Source organism: Chiloscyllium plagiosum, unplaced genomic scaffold (genome assembly GCF_037043375.1).
Source record: "Chiloscyllium plagiosum isolate Xiang-an unplaced genomic scaffold, Cpla_swu_hap1 HiC_scaffold_2, whole genome shotgun sequence".
NCBI lineage: Eukaryota > Metazoa > Chordata > Chondrichthyes > Orectolobiformes > Hemiscylliidae > Chiloscyllium > Chiloscyllium plagiosum.
Window position 1 is genome coordinate 138,026,233 of NW_028270140.1, and position 26,591 is coordinate 138,052,823.

General features: G+C 41.9%; 1 protein-coding gene across 7 annotated transcripts in view; it reads right to left on the reverse strand.

The window, feature by feature from the left end:
• The window catches only part of wdr17 (WD repeat domain 17), a 253,003-nt gene that overhangs the window by 137,219 nt on the left and 89,193 nt on the right, over positions 1 to 26,591 (reverse strand). For all 7 annotated transcript variants that reach the window (XR_006313775.2, XM_087973815.1, XM_043704725.2 and 4 more), the window contains 4 exons: positions 10,504 to 10,632; positions 8,854 to 9,037; positions 3,016 to 3,246; positions 1,791 to 2,042 (listed from right to left, as the gene is read on the reverse strand). Coding sequence is in view for 6 of the 7 variants with exons in the window: in XM_087973808.1 (XP_087829934.1) it covers positions 1,791 to 2,042; positions 3,016 to 3,246; positions 8,854 to 9,037; positions 10,504 to 10,632 (796 nt within the window). In the remaining variant the exon portion in view is untranslated. The remainder of the gene's footprint in view (positions 1 to 1,790; positions 2,043 to 3,015; positions 3,247 to 8,853; positions 9,038 to 10,503; positions 10,633 to 26,591) is intronic.

A 26,591-nucleotide genomic window follows, 5' to 3' on the forward strand; every position in this document is an offset into this window, starting at 1 on the left:
CTCAGAGGGTTGTTAGGCATCAACCTCATGTCTGTGGGTCTGGAGTCACATGTAGTCCAGGCCAGCTGAAGATGGCAGAGTTGCTTCCCTTAAAGGACATTTGCAAACCAGATGGGTCTTTAAAACAATCAGTGATAGTTCCCATCACTGAAATCAACTGGTTTTCAAATCCAGATTTAGTCATGCAGTGGGGGAATTTGAATTCCTGATCCAGAGCATTAGCTTGGGTATTTGGGTTACTAGTCCAGTATAATCACCCTGACACTTGCCTGAAAGACAGCATCTCTAAAAATCCAGTACTGCTTCAGTAATGCATGGGAAAGTCAGCTGAGATCACATGCTCAAAGCTTTGTATTGTGACTGGGACTTGCAACCTTTGAACTCTGAGATCAGCAAACCATGGTTGACATCTGATAACTGACATGCAGACATTAAGATTTTTGCTTTTCACTCACAAGAACTAATAGCAAGGCTAAACTAATGTTTCCTTTTTTGGAAGTGGTATAAATATCTACATAATTAAACAGGACGAACCATAAATATCAGCACTTGATCAAACTGCATATTTCATGTATGATGTTAAGACTACAAGAGCTACTTTGCTCTGTCCTCTGGAATGGTCTTGCAAAACCACTTTTCTAAGACATGTTTAAAACTTCATCTCCTATCACCTAAACTGCCTACTTTCTCCACATAACATCACCTGAACTCACTCTTCCTCAGCTCATTGGCTGGCGAAACCCTTACTGCTGATTTTATTACCTGGAGACTTGACTATCCAATGAACTCTTGGTCAGCCGCTCCTGTTCCACCCTACATAAATTTAAACTCATTCAAACCTCTGTATCCAAATTCACACCAAGTCCTGTTCCCCCTCAGCCTTGTGTCCACTGTCCTATGTTGTTCTCTAGTCTGGCGACATCTCAACTGTAAAATTCTCATCTTTGATTTGAAATGCAGGTTATTGTTGTTTGCTAAGGCCTCATCTCTCCTTATCTCTGTAATCAGTTGGAGCTCTACAAACATCAATGGTAAAAATATGCTGCTAAAATTCCAGGATTCTTTACATCCCTATGTCGGTCTTTTTGCCATTATTGACCACGGCTTTTACTGCCTAGGTTCTTACTTCTGGAACCCTCTTTCTTAACATCTTCACCTCTTACATTCTTTAAAATGTTCCTTAAAAACTACGTTTTTGACCAGTCATCTGCCAATTATTACCTTGGTGTCAAACTTGTTTGATAATGCTCCTGTTAAACACCTTGGAGAACGCTAAGTCAGATGCACTTTAAGAACACGAATTGTTGTTGTGCTTTGTCTCGGTACATTCTGAAGTCTCAAACCCCATGTCTAATCAAACCACTCCCTTGCTGATTTCCTCATTTAAAACATTTGCTTAGTCTTCTGATGAGTACTTATTTGGGCAAAATGCAATCAAAGTGTAACTTAAAAAAAAGGGACAGGTGAGCTTGAAAGAAAACCTTGCCTAGAATTTCCATCTCTGCTTCTCCTGGATAATGGAAAAGCGGTGCAAAAAATAATAGAAGCCTCCAATTGCTTTCCCCATGGCTCGGCCTGACCCAGTCAGAGTTGTTTTACCAGCTAGACTCTTGTAGAGTAAATTGTTGTGATTCTTTGAAATTTGGCATTCTTGCATTCACCCTGATATAAAGCTTCGGCAAGATGTCTTTTATTTTCAGAATTCAGTAAACCATGAGATATCATGGATTTTAATGAGAAAACAAGTTTTGGCATATTTCCTTTTCTGCTGCTGACAATGTTAGTCCTACCTCCAGTTATGAACATCCCTGGAGCACTGGGGACCCAGGCCAGGCACTGCACTGATGCTGCAGCGCTCGGGAAACTGAAGGTCGTAATACAAGAGAGTGACTCGGAATCGACCAATCGAATTCCATTGTGTAGGTTGGCCACCAGTAGGTAGTCAGTGGAGAGTGGATCCCATTCCAGGGCTGTGATTGGATCTTCTTCATCCGTTCCCTCCAATGATTCTGGTCTCAGCACATGTTTCTGACTCTTGGTACCTGGTGTCCATATCACAGAGAAAGTCTGAGCATCGATTCCTAACATTGAATGACTGTCATTTGAACCAAATTAATTAGCTTGAGGCTGGCATATTTTTCACACAATCTCAATGCCATAAAAAAAAACGATAATTTAGGGGCATTATCTTTCTGCCACTATCAGACCTCCTATTAGCTGATAACACAAGGATTATTGGACTTTGGGCAAAAGGTGCTATAGAGGAGCTGGTAGAGGAAGGACGAAAAGGTGATGAAAAATGTTTTTACACAGAGATTGCTACTAACTTGGCGCTCGTTGAGCAAACACAATCATTGATCTTAAAAGGAAATTGGGTACATTATGAGGGGACTAAGCTTGTAATGCTATGAGATGAAGCAGGGGTGTGTGAATTGCTCTTCAGGGAGGCAGCGTTATCTCTATGGATTGAAAGGTGTGTGCCAAAATGTTTCAATGGTAACAATCTTCTGATCCGTATTCATCCGCACGTCTCTGAAGTACGTAAATGTGAACGTACTCGCCCACCTCTTCGTAAGTGACTGCTTTTAAAGACTAATGTGAGGGTGATATTTTAATGTCTGTCTGAGATTAGACAGGTTGATGATGCTCAACAATAGGGTGAAAGTGAGAAGTGTTAAGTGTCTCTTAACTCTAACAGGAACTTCCCTCCTGTCTACCAACCACAGCCCTGGAAGGGTGCTGTCTCCTATTTCTACCTGTTGCTGCACATGTAAATTTGACCTGCTAGCGTTGGTATGGGGACCCAGATCGCCACGGTGACAGTGACAACAGGCTTCTGGGAGCAAATCAATCTACACTTTCGCAGTAACTAAGATCGTTCTCACAGCAATGTCTATGGATTTGGTTCAGATTGACCTCCGCAAGAGGAAAGGCCAGCCCGGACATTTTAGTGACCCAGTTATCTCACTAACCCAGCTGTAATGATGCATTATTTGAAGTATCACAGAGACTTACCAGGCTGGAAGATGGACAGGCTGCCATCTGTGTGTCCAAAGACCACCTTGCCTTTCTTTCTAGGATGCCATCTGAAAAGGCAGATGTCTGACAGGAAGCTGTGCGCTTCTTTGTGAACCGCTACCCCACAGTCTGCTCCTGAGATTGTCCAGATGTAGAGTGGACCCCGATGAGAGACAAATGCCACTGCCTCACCTGAATTCCAGCACCAACTGAGTGAAGCAGGAATTCCTGAAAGGGTCAGGAGGGGGAGAAGAAAACCATCAGGCTGTTGGATAGCTGTAGGGTCTTTAAAGAAATGGCTAGCGAGATTATTGATGTGTTGGCTTTAACATTCCAAAACTGCCCAGTTTTTGGGGAAGACCCCATAATGTTAGATGATGCAAAATGCAACCTCCATCAGTCAAAAAAGGAGATAGAAACTACAAATCAATCTCTGTCAGAGAGAAATGTTATTAAATGTCACTGAAGAAGTTATAGCAGGGAACTTGGTAAATTCAAGATAATCATACAGAGTTAATGTGAAAGGGAAGTCATACTTAAGCAATCTAACAGAGTTTTTTGATGTGGTTCGGACAAAGGGGAACCAGTAGATGTACTGTACTTAGATTCCTAGAAGGCATTTGATACAATGCCAGCTTAATTTTTATTGTGGCAATGGTAGTACTTGTTTGGATAGAGGATTGGCTGACTAACTGGAAGCAGAGTATAGGCATAAATAGGTCTTTTCAATTTGGCAGAATATAATGAGCAGTCTGCCACAGGGATTAATGCTGAGAGCTTCATTCTTTATAAATTATATAAATGACTTGGATGAAGGGATGAAAGGTGACGCTGCAAAATTTGTAGATTATACACGGGATGAAACATGGGATCACATCCCACAATGGGAGATGGTGGAATCTGCATTTAAAAAGATATGGAATAAAACGTTAGATTAATGGTGACCATCTAACTTGTGTCAATTGTTGTAAAAACTCATCAGTCAGGTGACTGCCAGGAGAGGTAGGCAAGTAGTGCAGAGGTCTTCTGTAGCTATTCCCCTCTCTAACAAGTTTTGGATACTTTTGCGGGGAATAGCCTCTCAGAGTAAAATAGCAGCAGCAGCCTGGTCTGTGGCACCACGACTGGCTCTGCTGTAAAGCAGGGTTTGCCTGGGTCAAGGAGGTCTTTGGGCGGATGCAGCAAATTCTTACAGGGGAGCATGAACAATCAGAGGTCATTGTATACATTGGTACCAAAGACATAGGTGACAAAAGGGATGAGGTCCTACAAAGTGAATATAGGGAGTTAGGCAGGAGGTTAAAAAGCAGGACCTCAAGGTCTCTGGATTACTCCTGTTACCATGTGCTAGTGAGAGAAGGAATTAAAGGATAGGGCAGATGAATGTGTGGCTGAATAGCTGGGGGCAGGGATTCAGATTTTTGGATCATTGGGATCTCCTCGGGGGAAAAAGTACAAGAGGGACAGTTGAACTAGAGGGGGACCAATATCTTGGTTGGGGGGGGGGGGGGGATTTGCTAAAGCTACTTGGGAGGGTTTAAACTAGTCTGGCGGGAGTTGGGACCCTAAACTATAATGAGAAAAAAGAGAAGGTTGAGACTAGTACAGAAGTTGAAGGGAGAACGTTAAACAGACAAGGCAGGCAAGAGCAAGCAGGCAATGAGGGAAGACTGATGAATTCAGCATCAATTTCAATGCAAGACACTTGGCAGGTAAGACAGATGAACTCAAGTCATGGGTGAGTTCATGGAACGGGGGTATCATAGCAATTACAGAAACATGTCTGAGGGAGGAACAGGATGGCAGCTCAAAGTTCCAGAGTACAGTTGTTGCATGAAGAATAGAGGGGGAGGCAAGAGAGGAGGTGTGTGACACTTTTGATTAGGGAAAACATCATGACAGTACTTAGAGAGAATATTCTCGAGGGATCATTCAGTGACGCCAGTGTGTGGAACTGAGAAAAAAGAAGTGGGTGATCACATTGATGACATTGTACTATAGACTTCCCAATAAACAAAGGGAAATTGAGGAACAACTATATATGGGGATAGCAGGAATGTATAAGAATAGTAGGGTTGAAATGATAGGGTTCTAACTTTCGAAACATAGACTAGGCTTGCCATAGTGTTAAGGGCTTGGATGGGGAGAATTTGTTAAGTGTGTTCAAGAAAACTTTCTCAATCAATGTGCAGATGGCCCTACTAGAGATATTGAGCTCTAGTCAAGAAAAAAGGAGGCATATGACAACTATAGACAGCTGGGATCGAGTGAATTCCTTGAGGAGTATTGAGGGTGTGGGAGTACACTTAAGAGGGAAAACAGAAGGGCAAAAAGGAATCATGAGATACCCTTGGCAGATCAGGTAATGGAGAATCTGAACAGATACTAGAAGTATATTAAGGGCAAAAGGGAAACTAGGGAGAGAATAGGGCCCTTAAAAATCTGCGAGGAGGAACTGCAGGAGGTGGGTGAGATACTAAATGAATATTTTGTGTTAGTATTTACCGTGGAGAAGGACATGGAACCTAGTGAACTTGGAGAAATAAATATTGATGTCTTGAAAAGAAAAACACATTACAGAAGAAGTGGTACTGAGGTCTTAAAACACATATGGGTAAATAAATCCTTGGGACCTGATTAAGTGTGATATAGGACATTGTGGGAAGCTCGGGAAGAAATTGCACAGCCGCTAGCAGAGATATATTCATCATCAATGGCCATGGGTTCGGTGCCGGTAAATTGGCAGGTGACTAATATTGTGCCCTTATGTTAAGCAAGAAAAAGCCAAGGAACTACAGACCGGGAAGCTTAATGTCAGTGGTGGGTAAGGCCATAGAACCCCCATAATGTGGAAGCAGGCTTTTCAACCAATCGAGTCTACACCAACCTCTGAACAGCATCCCACCAAAACCCATCTCCCTACCCTGTCCCTGCATTTGCCAAGGCTAATCCATCTTGCCTGCACATCTTTGTACTGTGGGAAGAAAGCAGAGCAGCTGGAGGAAACAACACCGACACGGGGAAAATGTGCAAACTCCACACTGACAGTTACTCAAGACTGGAATTGAACCGAGGCAGCAGTGCTAACCACTTGGCCACCATGCCATCTATTTTGCTGGATGGCATTCTGATAGACAGGATCAACATGCATTTGGAAAGACAAAGACTGATTTGAGATGGCTAGCTTGGCTTTGGTATGGGAAATTGTGTCTTAGAAATTTACTTAAGTTTTTTGGAGAGGTGACCAGGAAGACAGATGAGGACCAGTGTGATAGATATTGTCAACACGGACTTTAACAATGCCTTCATCAAGGTACTGCATGCTCGACCGGTTCATAAGGTTCGTTCACATGGGATCCAGGGAGATCTAGCCAATTGGATACAAAATTGTCTTGATGGTAGGAGACAGAGGGTGATGGTAAACAGTCGCTTTCAAACTGGAAGTTTGTGAAGAGCAGGGTGTTGCAAGGATCAGTGCTGGGTCCAGTGCTGTTCATCATTTATATAAATGGTTTGGATGAGAATATACGAGGCATGGATAGTAAGTTTGCAGATGACACCAAAATTGGTTTTACAGTGGACAGTGAAGAGGTTATCAATGAGTACAATGGGATCTTGATCAACTGGGTCAGTGGGCTAAGGAATGGCAGATGGAGTTTAATTCAGATAAATGTGAGGTGTTGCATTTTGCTAAGACAAACCAGGGCAGGACTACACAGTTAATCGTAGGACTCTGGGCAAATAGAGAGACTGACAGTTCCTTGAAAGTGGCATTGCAGATAGACAGGGTGGTGAAGGAGTCTTTAGCACACTTGCGTTCATTGGTCACAGCAATGAGTATAGGAGTTGGGACATCATGTTCCAGCTGTATAAGGCATTGATAAGGACATATTTGGAGTACTGCATAAAATTCTGGCTGCCCTGCCACAGGAAGGATGTTATTTAACTGGAAAGGGTGCAAAAAAGGGTGTTACTGAGACTGGAAGGTTTGAATTATGAGGAGAGGCTGGATAGACTGGGGCTTTTATCCCTGAAGCGTAGGAGGCTAAAGGATGATCTTATAGACTTTTACAAAATCACAAAGGACATAGATAAGGTGAATAGCCAAGATCTTTTCTCCAAGGTAGGGGGTCCAAAACTAGAGAGTGTAAAGTTTAAAGTGAGAGGGGTAACTTTTTCACACAGAGAGTGGTACGCATATGGAACAAGTTGCCAGAGGGAGCAGTAGAGGTGAGTACAATTGCAAAAAGTAAAAGACATTTGGAATGGTACTTGGATAGAAAAGGTTTAGAGGGATAAGGGCCAAATGCAGGCAAATGGGATTAGTTTAAGTTAGTTATGGAGGTCGGCATGGATGAGTTGTTCCAAAGGGCCAATTTCCGTGCTGTAAACCTCAATGATCCGATGACTCTATCTGGTTCACTAATGTCTGTTAGAGAAGGAAGTTGGCAATCATTACCGATCTGGCCTTCAAACCCACAACAATACAGTTGACTCTTAATTGTGCTCTGGCTAATTAGGAGAGATAAATAGGAAAATAAGTTGTGAAGAGGACAGGAGAATATACAAATATGGAGATAGGTTATGTGAATGGGCAAGTGTGTGGCAAATGGAGTATAATATGGGAGCTCTAAGATGCTGAGGGATCTGGGTGTCCTGGTGCATGAATTACAAAAGACTAGCAGTCAGTTGCAACAAGTAATTCAGAAAGCTAATGTTATCATTAATTCTGGTGGGAATTGGATACAAAAGTAGTTATACTGTGTGTTGGTGAATCTACATCTGCAGAACTTGGACTCCTTATTTAAGGAAGAATGTAAACGTATTGGAGGCAATTCAGGAGTGTTTACCAGACTAATACCTAGAAGAGGCAGGTTAGCTTATGAGGAAAGATTGGATAAGTTATGATTGGATTCTCTGGAGTTTTGAAATGTGAGAGATGACTTGTTTAAAATACAAAAGATCCTTAGATATCTTGACAGGGCATATGTTGAAATGTTTCTTCTTATGAGAGAATCTAGGATTAGAGCGTCACTGCCCATTTAAAACAGAGGTAAAGCCAGAGGGTTGTGTGTCTTTGAGACTCTCTTCTTAAAAAGATAGTGGAAGCAGAGTCTTCAAATATATTTAGGTTAGATTCTTAGTAAGCGAGGTGAGTGAAAGGTTATCAGGATGTGGATTTGAGGTTACAATCAGATCAATCATGAGCTTAGTTTTTTTATTCACTTATAAGATGTGGGTGTCACTGGCTCGGCCAGTACCTTTTGTCCATCTCTACTTGGCCAGAGCACAATTAAGAGTCAACCATATTGCTGTGGGTAAGGAGTCAATTGTGGGCCAGACCAGGTAAAGATGACAAATCTCCTTCCCTGTTAGACATCAGCAAACCATATGGATTTTTACAACAATTGACTGCAGTTACATGGCAACCATTTTATTCCAGATCTTTGTAAACATAAATGTTACCATCTGCCATAGTGGGATGTGATCCCATGAACCTAGAGCACTGGCATGGAACTTCTGAAATGCGAACCCAGTGACGTTACCACTAAGCCACTTAATAAGTGGGGGAGCAGGCTCAATGGGCCAAATAGCCTATACCTATTCCTTGTTCACATGTTCGTATATTTTTATGGTGAATTTGTCAGCCTTTGTGGTGAACATTTGGTGAACATCAGTACACAGTTGAAAAAGGCAGTTTACAGTGCACAGTCAAATCAAAATATTAATCTGGAAAACCTCATTTATTTTCTCCAAACATTATTCTGTCTCCTGGCAATATAAAAACAAAGACTGTGCCCATCACTCACCAGCAGTGTCTAAAGGGGACTATACCTTTTGTGTTGTCCAGTCTTGCTATCACCTTTTGTTCAGCCACATTCCAGATGATAATGAGGTTGTCAGCACTTGCACTGGCAAAGATATCAGGGTTGTGAGGACACCATGAGATAGCTGTGATGGTCTTCTTGTGTTCAGACATAATTGCGTAAAGTTTGAATTCATTGTACCTGTGATCAAGCTGAGTCATGCAACAAAGGAAAATTAGAATGCAATTTTTAATAGTTTGCAGTTGAGAGTTCCTTTAGAATTTCATGATCTTATTTCCTTGTCTATTTTTTTGCAGAGTAAATATTTTGGCAAACGCAAAGTTTGGATCCAGCATGAAAAGGGTTGCAACTGAAGAACCACTGTCTCAATTCCAGCATATCAGATAACCCTCAAGACTGATACTGATAAGAGTCCATCCTGGGGTCTTAAAAGAAATGACAAATGAGATAGTTGGTGCACTGTTCTTAATTTTCCAAATTTACCTAGATTTGGGAGCTTCAATTTGAGTGGAAAATAGTTGATGCAATTTATTCAAAAAAGAATGGGAAAAGAAAGTAGGAGGGCTGTTAGCTTAACATCTGACAATGGTAGGTGTTATTATTAAATAAGTTAAAGCAGGGACACTTACAAATGTTTCAGGTAATCAGGCAGAGTCAACATGGTTTGATGAAAGAGATAAAGGTGAACTTGTGGATGCACTGTACATAGATTTCCAGAAAGCATCTGATAAGTTGCCTTATCAAAGGACACTTCAGAAAATCAAAAGCTCGTGATGTAGGGGGTAACATGGATAGAAGATTAACAAGAAACAGTGTAGGCTTAAATGGCTCTATTTCTGGCTGACAAATTGTACCATGTTATGTCACAGCTATCTGGGGATTTATACTTTTCTAGTTTATATAAATGATTTGGAACATTTCATTGCTTAATTTATGGATCACATGAAATATTAAGTCTGTTTTTCACTCCACAGATGTTCCCAAAGCTGTTTTTATTTCAGATTTCCAGGCACTTTTTATTTCCTCTTATCAGAGGTGGGATATTTACTTAATACTGAACTGCAATACAACAGCCCAAAAAGTTGAAGTGGAAAAAAATACGCTCTCCACTTCTCGACACTCACTCCCAGGACATGATATGTAGGAGTCTGCTATCATGGATAGGATTTGGAAGCTGGAAAATAAACTACCTCCGCATTTATTAAATGAAGTTATCCTTTATATACAGTATGGTTATAATAAGGTAACAAATGTGAGAAATTGCAGTGGCAATTTTCTTTTAAAAATTCACATGGCCATGTGACTTTATTTCCTAATGAGGAGGTGCCAGTGTTGGACTGGGGTGGACAAACTTAAAAATCACACAACACCAGTTTATAGTCCAACAGGTTTATTTGGAAGCACTAGCTTTTGGAGGAGCAGCACTTCGAAAGCTAGTGCTTCCAAATAAATCTGTTGGATTATAACCTGGTGTTGTGTGATTTTTAACCTCATTTCCCCCTGTTTGCCCAATTTATAGATCCAAAATGTGTGAATTCCAACTCGAAAATTAAGGTCAAATCCAAAAAATATTCCTTACTCAATAGAGTCAAGAAGTCTTTACAGACTGATTGATGAGTATCTTTTCTCGCCTGCTTACCTGTTGCATTTGTCTTACCTGATAAACATATATCGCCAGTGTAGCGCAATATGCAAATCTGTCTCCACTGGCGACGCAAACATCTTTGTTCCAAGGCTGACAGCCAGCAGCCAGAAGCCCAACTTGTTTAACCTGAGACATCTTCACCTGTGAACACATAACAGTGTGTAACACATGATTCGAGTATTAACAAAGATTGGAATATTTGGTAACTGGTGATGAGTTCTGACATAATGGCCATTGGATTGAGATGTTTGTTGAACAGGATGAAAGGAAACTGGGAACTCCAACTTAGTTCACACTTCATCGACCATACGGAATGGCCTTTAGGCAGTGACAGTGGAATGAGAAAGATGTATAATACATTGGGGAAACAAAGCATAGACTAGGTGACTGCTTCACAAAACACCTACGTTCTGCCTGCAAAAATGACCCAGAGCTTCCAATTGCTTGTCACTTCAACACACCACCCTGTTCCCTGGTAAATAACTCTGTCTCAGGCTTTATAGGAAGGATGTGGAAGATTTGGAAAGGGTTTAGAGGAGATTTACTAGAATATTGCCTGGTATGGAGGGAAGGTCTTAGGAGGAAAGGTTGAGGGACTTGAGGCTGTCTTCATTAGAGTGAAGAAGGTTGAGAGGTGACTTAATTGAGACATATGAGATAGTCAAAGGGTTAGATAGGATGGACAGGGAGAGTTTTTTTCCTTGGATGGTGATGGGTAGCACGAGGGGGCATAGCTTCAAATTGAGGGGTGATAGATATAGGGCAGATGTCAGAGGTAGTTTCTTTATTCAGAGAGTAGTCGGTGCATGAAACGCACTGCCTGCAACAGTAGTAGACTCGCCAATTCTATGGGTATTTAAATGGTCATTGGATAGGCATATGGACAAGAATAAAATAGTGTATGTTAGATGGGCTTCAGATTGGTTCTACAGGGTGGCACAACATTGAGGGCCGAAGGCCTGAACTGTGCTGTAATGTTCTATGTTCCATAAATAAATGGGAGATGGGTGGGGCTGGGGGCAAAGTTAGCTGGGAATGAGATAGGTAGAGGAAGGTGGGGGTGAAAGTGATAGGTCAGAGTGGAGGGTGGAGCAGATAGATGGGAAGGAAGATGGACAGGTAGGACAGTTCAAGAGGATGGTGCCAAGTTGGAAGGTTGGGATTGGGATAAGGTCGGGGGGAGGGGCAATGAGGAAAATGGTGAAATCCACGTTGATCCCGTGTGGTTGGAAGGTCCCAAGATGGATTCTTCCTCCAGGTGTCAGGGGGTCAGGGTTTTGCAAAGGAGGATGCCCAGGACTTAAATATCCTTGACGGAGTGGGAGGGGGAGTTAAAGTGCTCAGCCACAGGGTGGGGGGGGTTGGTCAGTGTGAGTGTCCCAGAGATGTTCTCTGAAATGACCTGCAAGTTGGCATCCTGTCTCCCCAATGTAGAGGAGACCATATTGGGTGCAATGGATACAGTAGGTGACATGTGTGGAGATACAGGTAAATGTCTGTTAGATGTGGAAGCATCCTTTGGGGCCATGGACAGAGGTGAGAGGGGAGGTATGGGTGCAGGTTTTGCACCTCTTGCAGTGACAGGAGAAGGTGCCGGGATGGGAAGTTGGGTCGGTGTAGTGCATGGACTTGACAAGGGTGTCACGGAGGGAATGGTTTCTCCGAAACACAGATTAGGATGGAAGGGAAATATATGTCTGGTGTTGGGGTCTGTTTATAGGTGGTGGAAATGGAGGATGGCGCGATGTATCCAGAGGTTGGTTTGGTGTAAGGAAACTAACTCCACCGCCCTGTGGCTGAACACTGTAATTCCCTCGAGGTAAAAACAATGACTGCAGATGCTGGAAAACAGCACCACTAATCCAGGAACTTTAATTCCCTCTCCCATTCTACCAAGAACATGCAGGCTCTGGGTCTCCTCCATCACCAAATCCTTACCACACGCGCCTGGAGGAAGAATGCCCTATCAGTTCACTCTGGATCATCAGCAAAGTGATGCATGTCATCATTGACAATGGTGTCAAGTGACACTTACTCAGCAATCATCTGCTCACTGATGGGCTCCTTCAGGACCATTCAGTCCCTGACTTCATTATAACCTTGAACTAAACTTGGATGAAAACTTCATGAGGTGAGAATGACTGCCCCTGATATCAGGCATGGAGTGCACCATGGGGAACCCTAGCAATTCTGGAGTCAATAAGAATCAGGGAGAAAACTCCACTTATTAAAGAGGTACATACCATTTAGAGTCATAGAGTCCTAGTGATATACAGCATGAAAACAGATCCTTCAGTCCAACTTGTCCATGCCAACCAGATATCCTAAATTAATCTAGTCCCATTTGCCAGCATTTGGCCCAAGTCCCTCTATACCCTTCCTATTCATATACCCATCCAGATACCTTTGAAATTTTGCATTTGTAACAGCCTCCACCACTTCACTCTGGCAGCTCATTCCATACACGCAACATTCTCTGTGTGAAAAAGTTGCCCTTTAGGTCCCTTTTATATCTTTCCCCACTCACCCTAAACCTATGCCCTCTCATTCAGGACTCCTCCAACCCAGGGAAAAGACCTTGTCGATTTAGGAGAAAGTGAGGATTGCTGGAGATGCTGGAGATCAGAGTCGAAGAGTGTGGTGTTGGAAAAGCACAGCAGGTTAGGCAGCATCCAAGGAGCAGGAGAATTTACGATTCGGGCAAAAGCCCTTCATCAGGAATGAGACTTGTCTATTTACCCTACCCATGCCCCTCATGATTTTATAAACCTCTATAAGGTCACCCCTCAACCCAAATATAAAGAGACCATCACAACAATATAAAAAGGCTTTTATGATTAATACACGAATTATGTAGACCATACCTTATCCCTCAGTTTGCTGACAACGTTGTAATGTGACAGAAGGAAAACAAGTTTAGCCCAGGAACTATACACCCCATTATGTGCACATGGCTAACTTCAAATTTCTGGTTGTTAAACTCAAACCTCATAAGAAGGTTTTCATCACTGGAAGCCACCAATCTCTGTCACCATAAGACCACATGACATAGGAGTGGAAGCAAGGTCATTCGGCCCATCAAGTCTACTCTGCCATTTAATCATGGCTGACGGGTGTTTCAATTCCACTTACCCGCACTGTCCCCATAGCCCTTAATTCCTTGTGACATCAAGAATTTATCAATCTTTGCCTTAAAGACAACTAATGTCCCGGCCTCCGCTGCGCTACATGGCAATAAATTCCACAGGCCCACCACTCTCTGGCTGAAGAAATGTCTCCTCATTTCCATTCTAAATTGACCCTGTCTAATTTTAAGGCTATGCCCAATGGTCCTAATTTCTCCGCCTAATGGAAGCAATTTCCCAGCATCCCAGCCAATGCATTATCTTGTAAGTTTCTCTTAGGTCTCCCCTCAACCTTTCCTGAAGAAGGGCTTATGCCCGAAACGTCGATTCTCCTGTTCCCTGGATGCTGCCTGACCTGCTGCGCTTTTCCAGCAACACATTTTCAGCTCCCCTCAACCTTCTAAACTCTAATGAATATAATCTCAGGATCCTCAGCTGATCATCATATGTTCCAGGGATCATCTGTGTGAATCTCCCCTGGACACGCTGCAGTGCCAGTAAGTCCTTCCTGAGGTGTGGGGACCAAATTTGGACACAGTATTCTAAATGGGGCCTAACGAGAACTTTACAAAGTCTCAGAAGCACATCTCTGATTTATATTCCTACTCTCTTGAGATAAATGACAACGTTACATTTGCTTTCTTAATCCCGGACTCAACCTGCAAATCAACTTTCAGAGAATCCTGGACTAGCACTCCCAGATCCCTTTTTACTTTGGCTTTATGAATTTTCTCACCGTTTATAAAATAGTCCATGCCTGTATTCTTTTTTCCAAAGTGCAAGACCTCCCATTTGCTCACAGTGAATTTTATCAACCATTTCCTGGACACTCTCCTAAACTGTTTCAATCTTTCTGCAGACTCCCTACCTCCTCAGAACTACCTGTCTGTCCGCCTAATGTCATATCATCAGCGAACTTCGCCAGAATGCTCCCTATCCCTTCATCCAGATCATTAATATATAAAGTGAACAGCTGCGGCCCCAACACTGAACCTTGTGGGATCCCACTTGGCACCAGCTGCCATTCTGAAAAAGAACTTTTTAACTTTTTATCCCAACTCTCTGCCTTCTGTCAGACAGCCAATCCCCAATCTATGCCAGTAGCTCACCTCGAACACCATGGGCACTCACCTTACTCAGCAGCCTCCTGTGAGGCACCTTATCAAAGGCCTTTCGAAAGTCTAGATAGATAACATCCACTGGGTTTCCTTAGTCTAACCTACTTGTTATCTCTTCAAAGAACTCTAACAGGTTTGTCAGGCACGACCTCTCTTTACTAAATCCATGCTGACTTGGTCTAATCCAACCCTGCACTTCCAAGAATTTAGAAATTTCATCCTTAATGATGGATTCTAGAATTTTACCTACAACCGAGGTTAGGCTAATTGGCCTATAATTTTCCATCTTTTGTCTTGATCCTTTCTTCAACGAGGGAGTTACAACAGTGATTTTCCAATCATCTGGGATTTTCCTTGACTCCAATGATTTTTGAAAGATCACAGTCAGTGCCTCCGCTATTTCCTCAGCCACCTCCCTCAGAACTCTAGGATGTAGCCCATTGGGGCCAGGAGATTTCTCAATTTTTAGATCTTTTAGCTTTTCTAGCACTTTCTCTTTTGTAATGGCTACCATATGCCACTCTACCCCCGACTCTCCTTAATTGTTGGGGTATTACTCATGTCTTCCAATGTGAAGACTGACACAAAGTACTTACTAAGTTCTTCAACTATTATCCTTATCTCCCAGCACTAGCCTTCCAGCATCAATTTGGAGTGGTCCAATTTCTACTTTTGCCTCTCATGTGTCTCTTATGTATTGAAAGAAACTATTACTATAATTTCTAATATTACTGGCTAGCTTATCCTCATATTTGATCCTCTCCTTCCTAATTTTTTTGTTTGTTATAGTTTGTTTGTATTTGTAGTCTTCCCAACCTTCTGATTTCCAGTGCTCTTGGCCAATTTATAGGCTCTCTCTTTTTCTTTGATACATTTCCTGACTTCCTTTGTCAGCCATGGCTGTCTAACCCCTCCCTGGATAATTTTTCAGAACAAGATGCAGCATGTCATCATAGTAATGTCCTAAGCTTAAATATCTAAAGCTGCTCCATCGTAGCTCTACCCCTCATGTAACATGCTCACCGACAATCGAACAGCGTTCAGCAGCATTTGCACTACCTCAGATATTGAAGCAATCTGTGTCCAGATGCAGCAAGATGTGGACAACATCCAGGATTGGTTTACAACTGGCAAGTCAATTCGTGCCATAAAAGTGCCAGGCATTGACCACTGTCATGCCTCACTTGAGAGAAAGTGAGGACTGCAGGTGCTGGAGAGTCAGAGTCGAAAGTGTGGTGCTGGAAAAGCACAGCAGGTCAGGCAATATCAGAGGAGTAGAGGAGTCTACATTTTGGGCAAACCCCCTTCATCAGAAACTTTCCTGCTCCTTGGTTGCTGCCTGACCTGCTGTGCTTTTCCTGCGCCACACTGTTTGGCCATGCCCTCCCCTGGCTAACAGGCTGAAAACAAGTCTCACTATTCCCAGCGTTGTCACAAAATTTACGAATTCTACCAAAGCGCACAAAGCCCTCAGTTTACCTGTTGGATAGACCTAGGTAAACAGTAAACATGAACCAGGTTTCTGTACTTAAGAAGAAGTCTTATTTATTACAAATAAATATTCAAACCACAGGTAAACAAGTACATGAGTGGCTGAATCTCACTTCTTAAACAGACTTCCAGAACCAGGCTGTCTGCCAAACATGTTCCCTATTATTTGAACATTGTAACAGTAAATAACACTCAGTAACCTACATTTTAAAAGAACAGCAATTCCTTCTTCAATTCTTATTATAAAACAGTCCTTTTTCTGAAATCAATCCACAATCAAAACTGAAGTGAAATGAAAAGAAACAGTCTTTCCACCATCTCCAACAAGAAAGAATCCAATCGTCTTCTCTTGATGTTCAAAAGCATTCCCACCACTGAATCCCACCACTATCAACATCCTGGGATTACCATTGAACTGGATGAATGGCCATAAGAGTAAGTCACAGGCTAACAAATCCTGCAAGTCGCTCACCTCCTGCCCCATCTACAAAGCACAAGTCTGGAGTTGATGGCGTACTCCCCACTTGCCTGGATGTGCAGCTCCACCAGCACTCAAGAAACTCAACATCATCCAGGGAAAAGCACCTGTGTGATTACCACACCATCAACATTCACTCTCTTCAGCAATAAGGCGCAGTAGCAGCAATGTGCACCATCCCTGCACTGCAGGAACTCACCAAGATTCCTTTAACAGTATACTTCAAACCCCTGACCTTTATCACCAAGAAGGAGAAGGGTAAAGGATGCAGAGGAACACCACCATCAAAAAATTCAGATTTTTTAAATTCGGCATCTGTCTTGGTGGAATTCAAACCCATTCCCATAAGCTGGGGGTTTGAGTTTCTAGTTCAGCCTCCTCACATGTTAGGAGTAAAGGTTGAGTCACCACAGTCACGTTCTCTCATTACAGACACAGAGATGTCGCAGCTGTACAAAACTCTGGTGCAGCTGCACGTGGGGTATTGCACACAATTCTGGTCACCGCATTATAGGAAGGATGTTGGAAAGGGTTCAGAGACGATTTATCAGGATGTTGCCTGGTATGGAGGGAAGGTCTGATGATGAAAGGGTGAAGGAATTGAGGCTGTTTTTTGTTAGAGAGAAGAAGGTTGAGAGGTGACTTAATTGAGACATATAAGATAATCAGAGGGTTAGATAGGGTGGACAGTGAGACCCTTTTTCTTCAGATGATAATGGTTGGCACAAGGGGACATAACTTTAAATCGAAGGGTGATAGATATAGGACAAATGTCAGAGGTAGTAGGAGCATGGAACGCATTGCTTGCAACAGTAGTAGATTCGCCAACTTTAAAGGCATTTAAATGGTCATTGGATAAATATATGGATGAAAATAGAATAATATAAGATAGGCTTCAGATTGGTTCCACAGGGCTGAAGGGCCTGTACTGAGCTGAAATGTTCTAAATTCTATGTAGATACAGAGAGAGAGAGTGAGAGATGACTGGTGGTGGCTTAACCTGAGTTTTGAAACTTGCCAGGGCAGATGGTGAAATTTGAAGTCAATAAATATCTGAAATTAGGAGTCTCATTATTGATTGTCATAAAAACCCATCTGGTTCACTAATAGCGTTCAGGCTGGGAAACTGCCATCTTTACCTGGTCTGGCCTACAAGTGACTCCAGGCCCATAGCAATAGGGATGGTTGACTCCTGGAGATGGGGCAGTAAGTGCCGGCCTAGCCAGCGATGCCCTCATCTCGTGGATGTATAAAAAATGCCAGCTGCATTGGCATGTACATGTGATGCTTTTTCCGACTACCCTTGCTGAAAATTACTAAAACACATTGAACCTAGGCAGATTGCTGTAACCAGTAATGTGTGGAGTAAACTGGAGCTCCATATGGCTCAAACAGCAGTGCCTGTACTGAATGCTCGAAGGAGAACAGAATTGTTTTGATATTCAGCACTGAACCTTTCAATTGGAAAAGTGCTGAGACCAGACTTCCACTAACTTTCTTTGATGGCTTTGCTATGCATCCATTTAGATTTCGCAGGAGATGTGATTATTGAACAATTTTTAAAATTCCTTCTTGAGATGTGGGTACCACTCGCGATGCCAGTAATTGTTGCCCACCTCCAACTTCAAGCCAATTTTTATAATAATTGACCAGAGATGTCACAGCTATGTCAAGGCAGTACATGATGAGTGGCTGGACCCTGGGAAGTACCAAAGAAGAGTCACCGGACCCAAAACGTTAACTCTGATTTCTTGCCACAGATGCTGCCAGGCCTGCTGAGTTTTTCTAGCAACTTCTGTTTTAGTTTCAGATTTCCTTCTTAGTTAAGAAGGCATGTGGGATAATTGCTTTTATTAGCTGAGGCATGGCACGCAAGAGCAGGGAGGTTTTGCTGGAATTTTATAAAAAGTGGATTAAGCTACAGATAGAGCATTGTGTACAGTTCTAGGAGGGATGCTCATTGACGGTGTAGAGGAGATTTACCAGGATGTTGCCTGGGCTGGGGGTTTTAGTTATGAAGAGAGATTGGACAGACTGGGGTCATTTTCCTCGGAGCAGAGAAGTTTAAGAGGGGAAATGTTGCAGATGTATAAAACTCTGAAAAGCATAAATAGGGTGGACAGGGATAAACTTTTCCCTGAAATGGAGGCGTCAGTGAGCAGGGACCATACATATAAGGCAGAGAGCATGGGATATCTTTTTATCACCCAGAGGATGGTGGGAATCTGGGACACATTGCCTTTAAGGATGGTAGAGGGAGAAACCCTCAGTACACTTAAAAAAATTGTTGCACACTTGTAATGACAAGGCACACAAGGCCAAGGGATTAGAATATGCTTCACATATTCAATGGGACAATGGGCCTTTTTCTGTGCTGTGGACCTCTATGTCTATAACTACCACCAAGACTACATTTCAATTCCACTGAATGCAAATGCACCTGCTGCTGTGCTTAGATACAAACCCATGTCCCAGGAGCCACAAGCTGGGTCTCTTTGAGTTACTGGAAACAATGAAAAGGAAAAGTGGTTGACCAAAGTGGAAGCAGAATCAGGCCAAAGAACATATTCAAATATTTCAAGCTAGGTATGAAATGGAATTGCCAAACAAAGCTTGGAGAGTCAGGCTGAAGAAATAACCACATAATCTTCCCACAGCTGGATTCTCACAGCTGGAAGCTGGACCCTCTGTCACAGCAGCATTGCTTCAATAAACCCACACAGTACTTGAATATTATGCTTGAGTCGCTGGAACAGCAATTACTGATTCTACGGATAGCAGTATCACCCAAATACCATTAAGAAATATTAAGGACAGCCCAAGAAATTCCTATGACAGACACGCAGAAATACACCGTGTGCATAATTTGATATTTATATAAACCAGGTCTTCATAAGGATGTCACACAGTTTTGTAAAATGTACCAGATGGTGGGAAAACATAATGTGTAATTAAACTGGCACCTTTACTTTCCAACTGTAATACTGGACTCAAAACATTAAATCTGTTTCTCTCCACAGAGATGCTGCCAGATGTGCTGAATTTCTCCAGCAATTTCTGTCTTTATTTCAATACTAGTTTGCGGTGAACTGCTTGTGGAATGTTAAACTGTATGGAACTCGTACCATAAAGTAAAAGTGGGACCTAAGGGGCAACGTTTTCACTCAGAGGGTGGCACATGTATGGAATGAGCTGCTAGAGGAAGTGGTGGAGGCTGGTACAATTACAGCATTTAAAAGGCATCTGGATGGATATATGAATAGGAAGGGTTTAAAGGGATATGGGCCAAGTGCTGGCAATTGGGACAAAATTAGGTTAGAATATCTGGTGGCATGGACTAGTTGGATCAAAGGGTCTGTTTCCATGCTGTATATCTCGATGACTCTATGACACCAGTACATGCTTACTCTTAATAGTTTTGGCTATTCAATTCCTTCAGACCATTTCTTCGGGAACAAACACTGCCAAGTAACCCAGTTCTTTACTTGATATTACCATTAGAGTTCCAGCTGGTTCAAAATTCCTCATCCACATTAAAAGTTTTTCAGAAATATATGAATAGTTTGTGTATAGCACAGTTAAAGTCTTCTATATATCACCCACAGACATGAGAAACTTTACATAGGCATGATCAAATCCTCAAAATGTTGATCATCATAAAGTGTGGAAGCTGGCCACTCTGCCCATTAAGTCCACACCAACCCTCCCAAGAGCATGCCATCCAGATCCACCCTCTACCCTAACTCTGTAACCTTGCATGTCCCACAGTTAATCCAGCTAGCCTACACATCATAGGCAATTTAGCATGTCCAATCCGTCTAACCTACATATCTTTGGACTGTGGAAGGAAATCAAAGCACCCAGAGAAAACCCACACACAAACACGGAGAATGTGCAAACACCACACAGAAATCCACTGAGTACAATCGAACCCAGATCCTTGGTGCTGTGAGGCAGCAGTGCTAACCACTGATCTACTGTACTGCCCATTTTATTTTTGAAAAATACAATCATATCATACTGTCAAGAACTTTGTCATGATTAGAGTGAAGGGCTGGTTTGGCCATGAGGTGAGCTGATGCTTGAAACTAGTCCGACGGAATACTTTTAGAGACCAAGACCAAGTCATTCATGTTAGAGGACATATTCCTGTTCTCGGAATGGCTCACAGGAGTCTGTAAGGTAGCTCAAGATATAATGTTACAAAACATGAAGCAATGTACTAACACGCATGCTGAATCTCGAATATTCCAATCAGGGGATGGTGTATTAGTATTCCTGTCTCTATATTTAAAAAAAAAGGTATTTAAAAGTACAGGTTAAAAGTTCAGTGGAGTTAAAAAGACTGGCAAAATAAATGACTGAACTGACACCTTGGATAAAAAACTGGCTGTGGCATATCAATAGCTTAAAGCAAAGTCACTGTTAGGGGAAGGATAGCTAGACCAAGTGTATTAGGTATTAAGGACAATTCAGGATGAAAAAAAAATTAATTAGAAAGAAAGCAGTCTAGAAAATTCTCTAATTGAAACACCTTCAATCTGGTTAGCTAAGACTGTACTATTGGGAAGACACCATGTTTCATTTTCAGAGGCAGAACAACAAAAAGACCAAACACGTTTACTGACCAAATTTAGACAAGCCTATATGGCAAAACAGAGTATACAACTTTAGCCATACATGATGGGTATGTAGCAGAGTCCTCTCCTACAGAGAACAAAACAGCATCCTGATCTCTTAAGACCAGACAAACAGGTCCATGTTAAAGAAATGATTCAATACATGTTGGAAAACTACCTCAATGAACCCAGTCAAAATCTTCAGTTGTGTTAATGTCTAAGCAGCATGGTTCATTTTGCATGAACTACAGAAAGGTCAATGCAGTAACAAAAACAGATTCCTATCCAATTCCTCTCTTTAAGAATAACAGAAATTGCTAGAGGAACTCAACGGTACAGCAGCATCTGTGGAGAGAAAGCAGAATTAATGTTTCGGGTCCTTTGTCAGTGAAACTAGAAATTCTTCAGCAATGTTTCAGAGACAGATGAATCAAATGATAGTGTTCTAAGTGTACTGATAACATACAGGTGTACAGTGACACTTGGAAGCTGTCCAGGTTTTGTTTAGGAAATTGCAGTCAGCTGATTTGGCGATAAGCCATGTCAAAGGTGAATTTCCAAAGACACGAGTGTGTGCTTAGGCATATTATAGGGCAAAGGCCAAGTGTTATCAAGAACAACTAAAATACAAACATTAATCGAGTTAACTTCCCTTAAAACTAAATGAGAAATGATGATAATTTTGGAGATGTATGGTTGGTTTAGTTTGTCGCAAATTTCAGAACTATAGTTGCTTCACTGAGCAGTTCACTCTAAAAGAGAGCCACACAGTACATTCAGTGTGTGCCAACTCTGGCATCTTTTGAGAAGTTGCTATTTTGAACAATGAACCAGTATTGGCTGCACTAAATTTCATAAAGCCATTCAAGGTAGCAAGGATTGTTGAAATTTGATTGCATGGAGATAGGACAGACATAAAAAAGCCAGTAGCATATTTCCCCAAAATGCTAAACTGACACCAGAAGGACCCTTCAATTGCTATTAAACATTTCAAATGAGTACAGCTACAGAAAGACCTTAGCACAGATCATAACCCTCCCTAGTCCATAAGATCACAAGACCTTAAGACAGAGGAACAGAAGTTAGGCCATTCCGCCCATAGAGTTTACTCTGCCATTCAATCATGGCTGACAAGTTTCTTAACTCCATTCTCCTGCCTTCTCCCCATAATGCTTGATCTCCTTGACAATCAAGAACCTATCTATTAAATACACTCAATGACCTAGCTTCCACAACCTTCTGCAGCAATTAATTACTTAGTCTTTGTGGAAAAAAATATAAAATCCAAAATACTAAACCTTATCTTAAAAATATTCACGTTGTGGAAAAAAAGCAATTTAATTGCTAATGCTTTGTCAAGAATGTAACTTTATTTGAATTATCTAAGAACTAAGAAGGTAGGAGAGATAACTGTTTATATTACAAACAAAGAGCAAATGAGAGTGAGTGTAGAATGAGTCTTAATTTTAAAAAATATTCAGTTCTGTCCACCCATTACAATGAAATGCATTTTAAAGCAGCATTTGTTTCTTCCAAGACTGCAAACATTACGAAAGTGCTTCATACTTAATATCTCTTGAAGGGCTTGCATTTTGAAAGCTTGTGAAAAATTGGATTTGTTTCAGTTTTTGAAGAAATACCTGTGGAGTGGTTTCTTTAAAGGATATCTTTGAAAAAAACCGCTGTGGACAGTGGATTTTTATTTTAAGACACTTCCTGAAATTACATGGCTTGGGATAACGGCTTGTTCTGCTGATGGGGCTGGCTGAGTAGTGACTGACATAAAGGACTTCTCATTTAACTGGCCTTCAGTTAGGGAACTGTGAGGGAGGGCTTGTGACGATGCAGTGATCTTAAGAGGTTATTTTGTCTTTTTTTTGAAGAGAGGTTGTAAAGCAGAGGCGCTGAGTAGTCTATTAGAACCACTGGAATAAACGGCTTGGGAGGGCTTGGGGCTTTTCTAATAGCCTGAATAGATGTGACCATTTCTCACATATCAGGATTTCTGGGTTTTTAGATTTAGCTTTAAACAGAAGCTATTGGGGTCTCCTTAAGGTTGGAAGCTTCACTGAATGTCTCCTGGCTGCTACTCTCTCTGAACTTTCTCTTGATGTTTTCTTCTTCCTAGATGGGAGAACTGCATGCGAGAATCTGTTTTGAATTTTTGTTTTTGCCAAGGGTTTGTTTATGGGATGTTACTGCATTGCAACAGTTAATTAATATTAGTTACTGCATCTATTATTCTGTTAAGATTTCCAATAGAGTTAAGTTATTCTAAATTCCTCTTTCTTTGATTGTATTTAATTTTAGTGTTTAAATAAATTGTGTTTTGCTTCACATGGAGTAGTTTGATCAATTGCATTGCATCTGAAACAGGCACTTCACATCTGCCTTGAAAAATCAGGCTCTTGGCTACCTTCTGAAAATATGTTGAGGGAGTCTGCTCTGATCTGGTCCAAAACAGGCTGCCCAGTTTATCTCTCCTACTTCTGAAAAGTAAAACCATTTTAGATTAGATTCCCTACAGTTTGGAAACAGGCCTTTTGGCCCAACAAGTCCACACCAACCCTCCGAAGAGTAACCAACCCAGACTCATTTCCCTCTGACTTAACACTTAACACAATGTGCAATTTAGCATGGTCAATTCAGTTGTCCGGCACATCTTTGGACTGTGGGAGGAAACTGGAGCACCCAGAAGAAACCCACACAGACACAGGGAGAATGTGCAAACTCCACACAGTTGCCTGAAGCTGGAAGCAAACCAGAGTCCCTGCTGTTGTGAGGGACTGCTGTTGCAGTGCTAATCACTGAGCCACCATGCCACCCTTGAATATTGAATTCAGGTTGAAAGCTATTTGTTCTCCTGAAAGAGTGATCGAAGGAGCATTGTGTCATTGTATTTCCTAAGCAAATGATATCTGCAAAGATTTTAGACAAATTATGCATGATTAATGACTTGAGCAGACATACCTAAACATTATAACAACAGACTCATAATTAGTTTACATATTTTCTAATCAATATGCTCAGAGATGTTACTTAACACTGCCGGTATAGATGGGATTTGAACCCAGGTCTCCTGTCTCAGAAGTAGGGACACTACCATTGCATTACAAGGGTCCCTTATTTTACATTTTAGACATTTGACTACAGGATTTGGCTATTTCTCCCCCAGTAATCCAATCTCTGCAAAAAACAAATGCTTTCTTCCTCTTTTCCTGAAGAATATATTTTGGCAATACTTAGACAGATACAATTCATATTCCTATAATACTGACTATGCATGTTAACAATTAGTGCAATGTCATTGAATAAATTTTGTGGTAATGATCCAATAATTGTGCTTATTTAAAAAGCTAGTCGTTTGATCATTTTATTCAAAACCTCAGCTAAATAAGGTATTTAACTGGTGATCTCATAGGGGGGAAATCTATTTTTATTTCGTGTTGTGACCCATGCACTCCTCAGCCTCAGTCACAACAACAATTATCAGCAGACATACCGACCTCCGTCCAGTGACAGGGGAAATGTAATTGAGGAAGCAATTGAAGTTGGTTGGGCCTAGGACATTACCCTGAAGTGCTCTTGCAAAGATGCTCTGGGATTGAAGAGATTTGTCTCCAAAAGCACAACCTTCATTTTGCATGCTCAATATGACTTCAACTAACAGTCAGTTTTCCCTTTGTCTCTGACATTCGGCTCTTTAGTCCATGTTTGGACCATGATTGTTATGAGGTCAGCCTGGACCCAAATCATGCATTGGAAAGCAAATTATTTCGAAGCATGTGCTGAAGATAGCACTGCTGGTGACCCTTTCCATCACTTAACTAGAGTTGACAGTAGAATGATGGGATGGAAATTGGTCAGAAAGGCTTTGTTCTTTTTTTTTTGTGGGACATACCTCGGCATTGCAAGAGAGCTGTGGCTGCACTGGAACAGCTTGTTCAGGAACAGGCTAGTTCTGAACTACAAATCTTCAGTACTACTGCCGCAATGTTGTCAGAACCCCCTAGTCGTCGCAGCATCCAATGCCTCCAGCTGTTTCTTAATATCACACAGAATGGTTGATGACTGGTATTTGAGGAGGAGCCTGAGATAGATCATCCACTTAGCACTCCTGGCTGAAGATCGATACAAATGTGTCACCTCATTTTTGCATCAATTTGCTGGGCGACCCACTGTTGAAGATGGTGTAACTAATGGAACCTCCTCCTTGTTTTTGTTATTTAATTGCCCATCACCATTCTCAATTGGATGGTGATAGAATAGAAATCTGACCTGTTTGACGTGGGATTGCTTAGTCCTGTCAATTGTATGCTACTTATGCTATTTGGCATGCAAGTAGTCCAGCACTGTTGCTACATCAGGTTGACACCTCAGTTTTAGGTTTGCCTGTTGATGCTCCAGGCTCGTCTTCCTGTAATCTTCATTAAACCAGAACTAACCCTCCAGCTTCATGACAATAGCAGAATGGGGGAATATACTGTCCACCAGATTACAGGTAGTGTTGGGAGTACAGTTGCTGCTGACAGACCACAGCATCTCGTGGATGTCCAGCAATGAGTTGCTAGATTTGTTCGATATGTGCACTATTTAGGAGAAAGTGAGGACTACAGATGCTGGAGAATCAGAATCGAAAAGAGTGGCACTGGAAAAGCACAGCAGGTCAGGCAACATCCGAGGAGAAGGAGAGTCGATGTTTCGGGCATAAACCCCTCCACATTCCTGATGAAGGGCTCGATTCTCCTGCTCCTTGGATGCTGCCTGACCTGCTGTGCTTTTCCAGCACCATCCATCCTATTTAGCTCAGTGGGTAGTGCACACAATGCAATGGAGGATATCCTCACTGTGAGGGCAAGCTTTTTCTCTATATTAACTGTGCGGTGATCAATCCGACCAATTCTGTCAAGGATGGACACATCTGCGATAAGTAGATTGGTAAAGCTGACATCGAGCGTGTTCATGTTTTCTCCATTTTTGTCGTTACCTCAGGACCTGTCGCAGACCCAGTTTTGTTCCTCAGGACTTAGTCAGAGAGACTGCTACTGAGCCTTGCACTGATGGGTTTTCTGAAAGTGGTTAACAGCCAAGGAAGCACTCTTGTAGCAGGTCATGGTGGCAATTCACCACAATCTTCTCAAGGGTAACATGGAATGGGCAGTAAATGCTAGGCCAGCCAGCATCACCCATTTTCCATGAGTTAGTCAAACAAAGTGACTGCTGTCATGTGACAACTGCTGCAGGGAATTAGCAAACTGCCACGGACAAC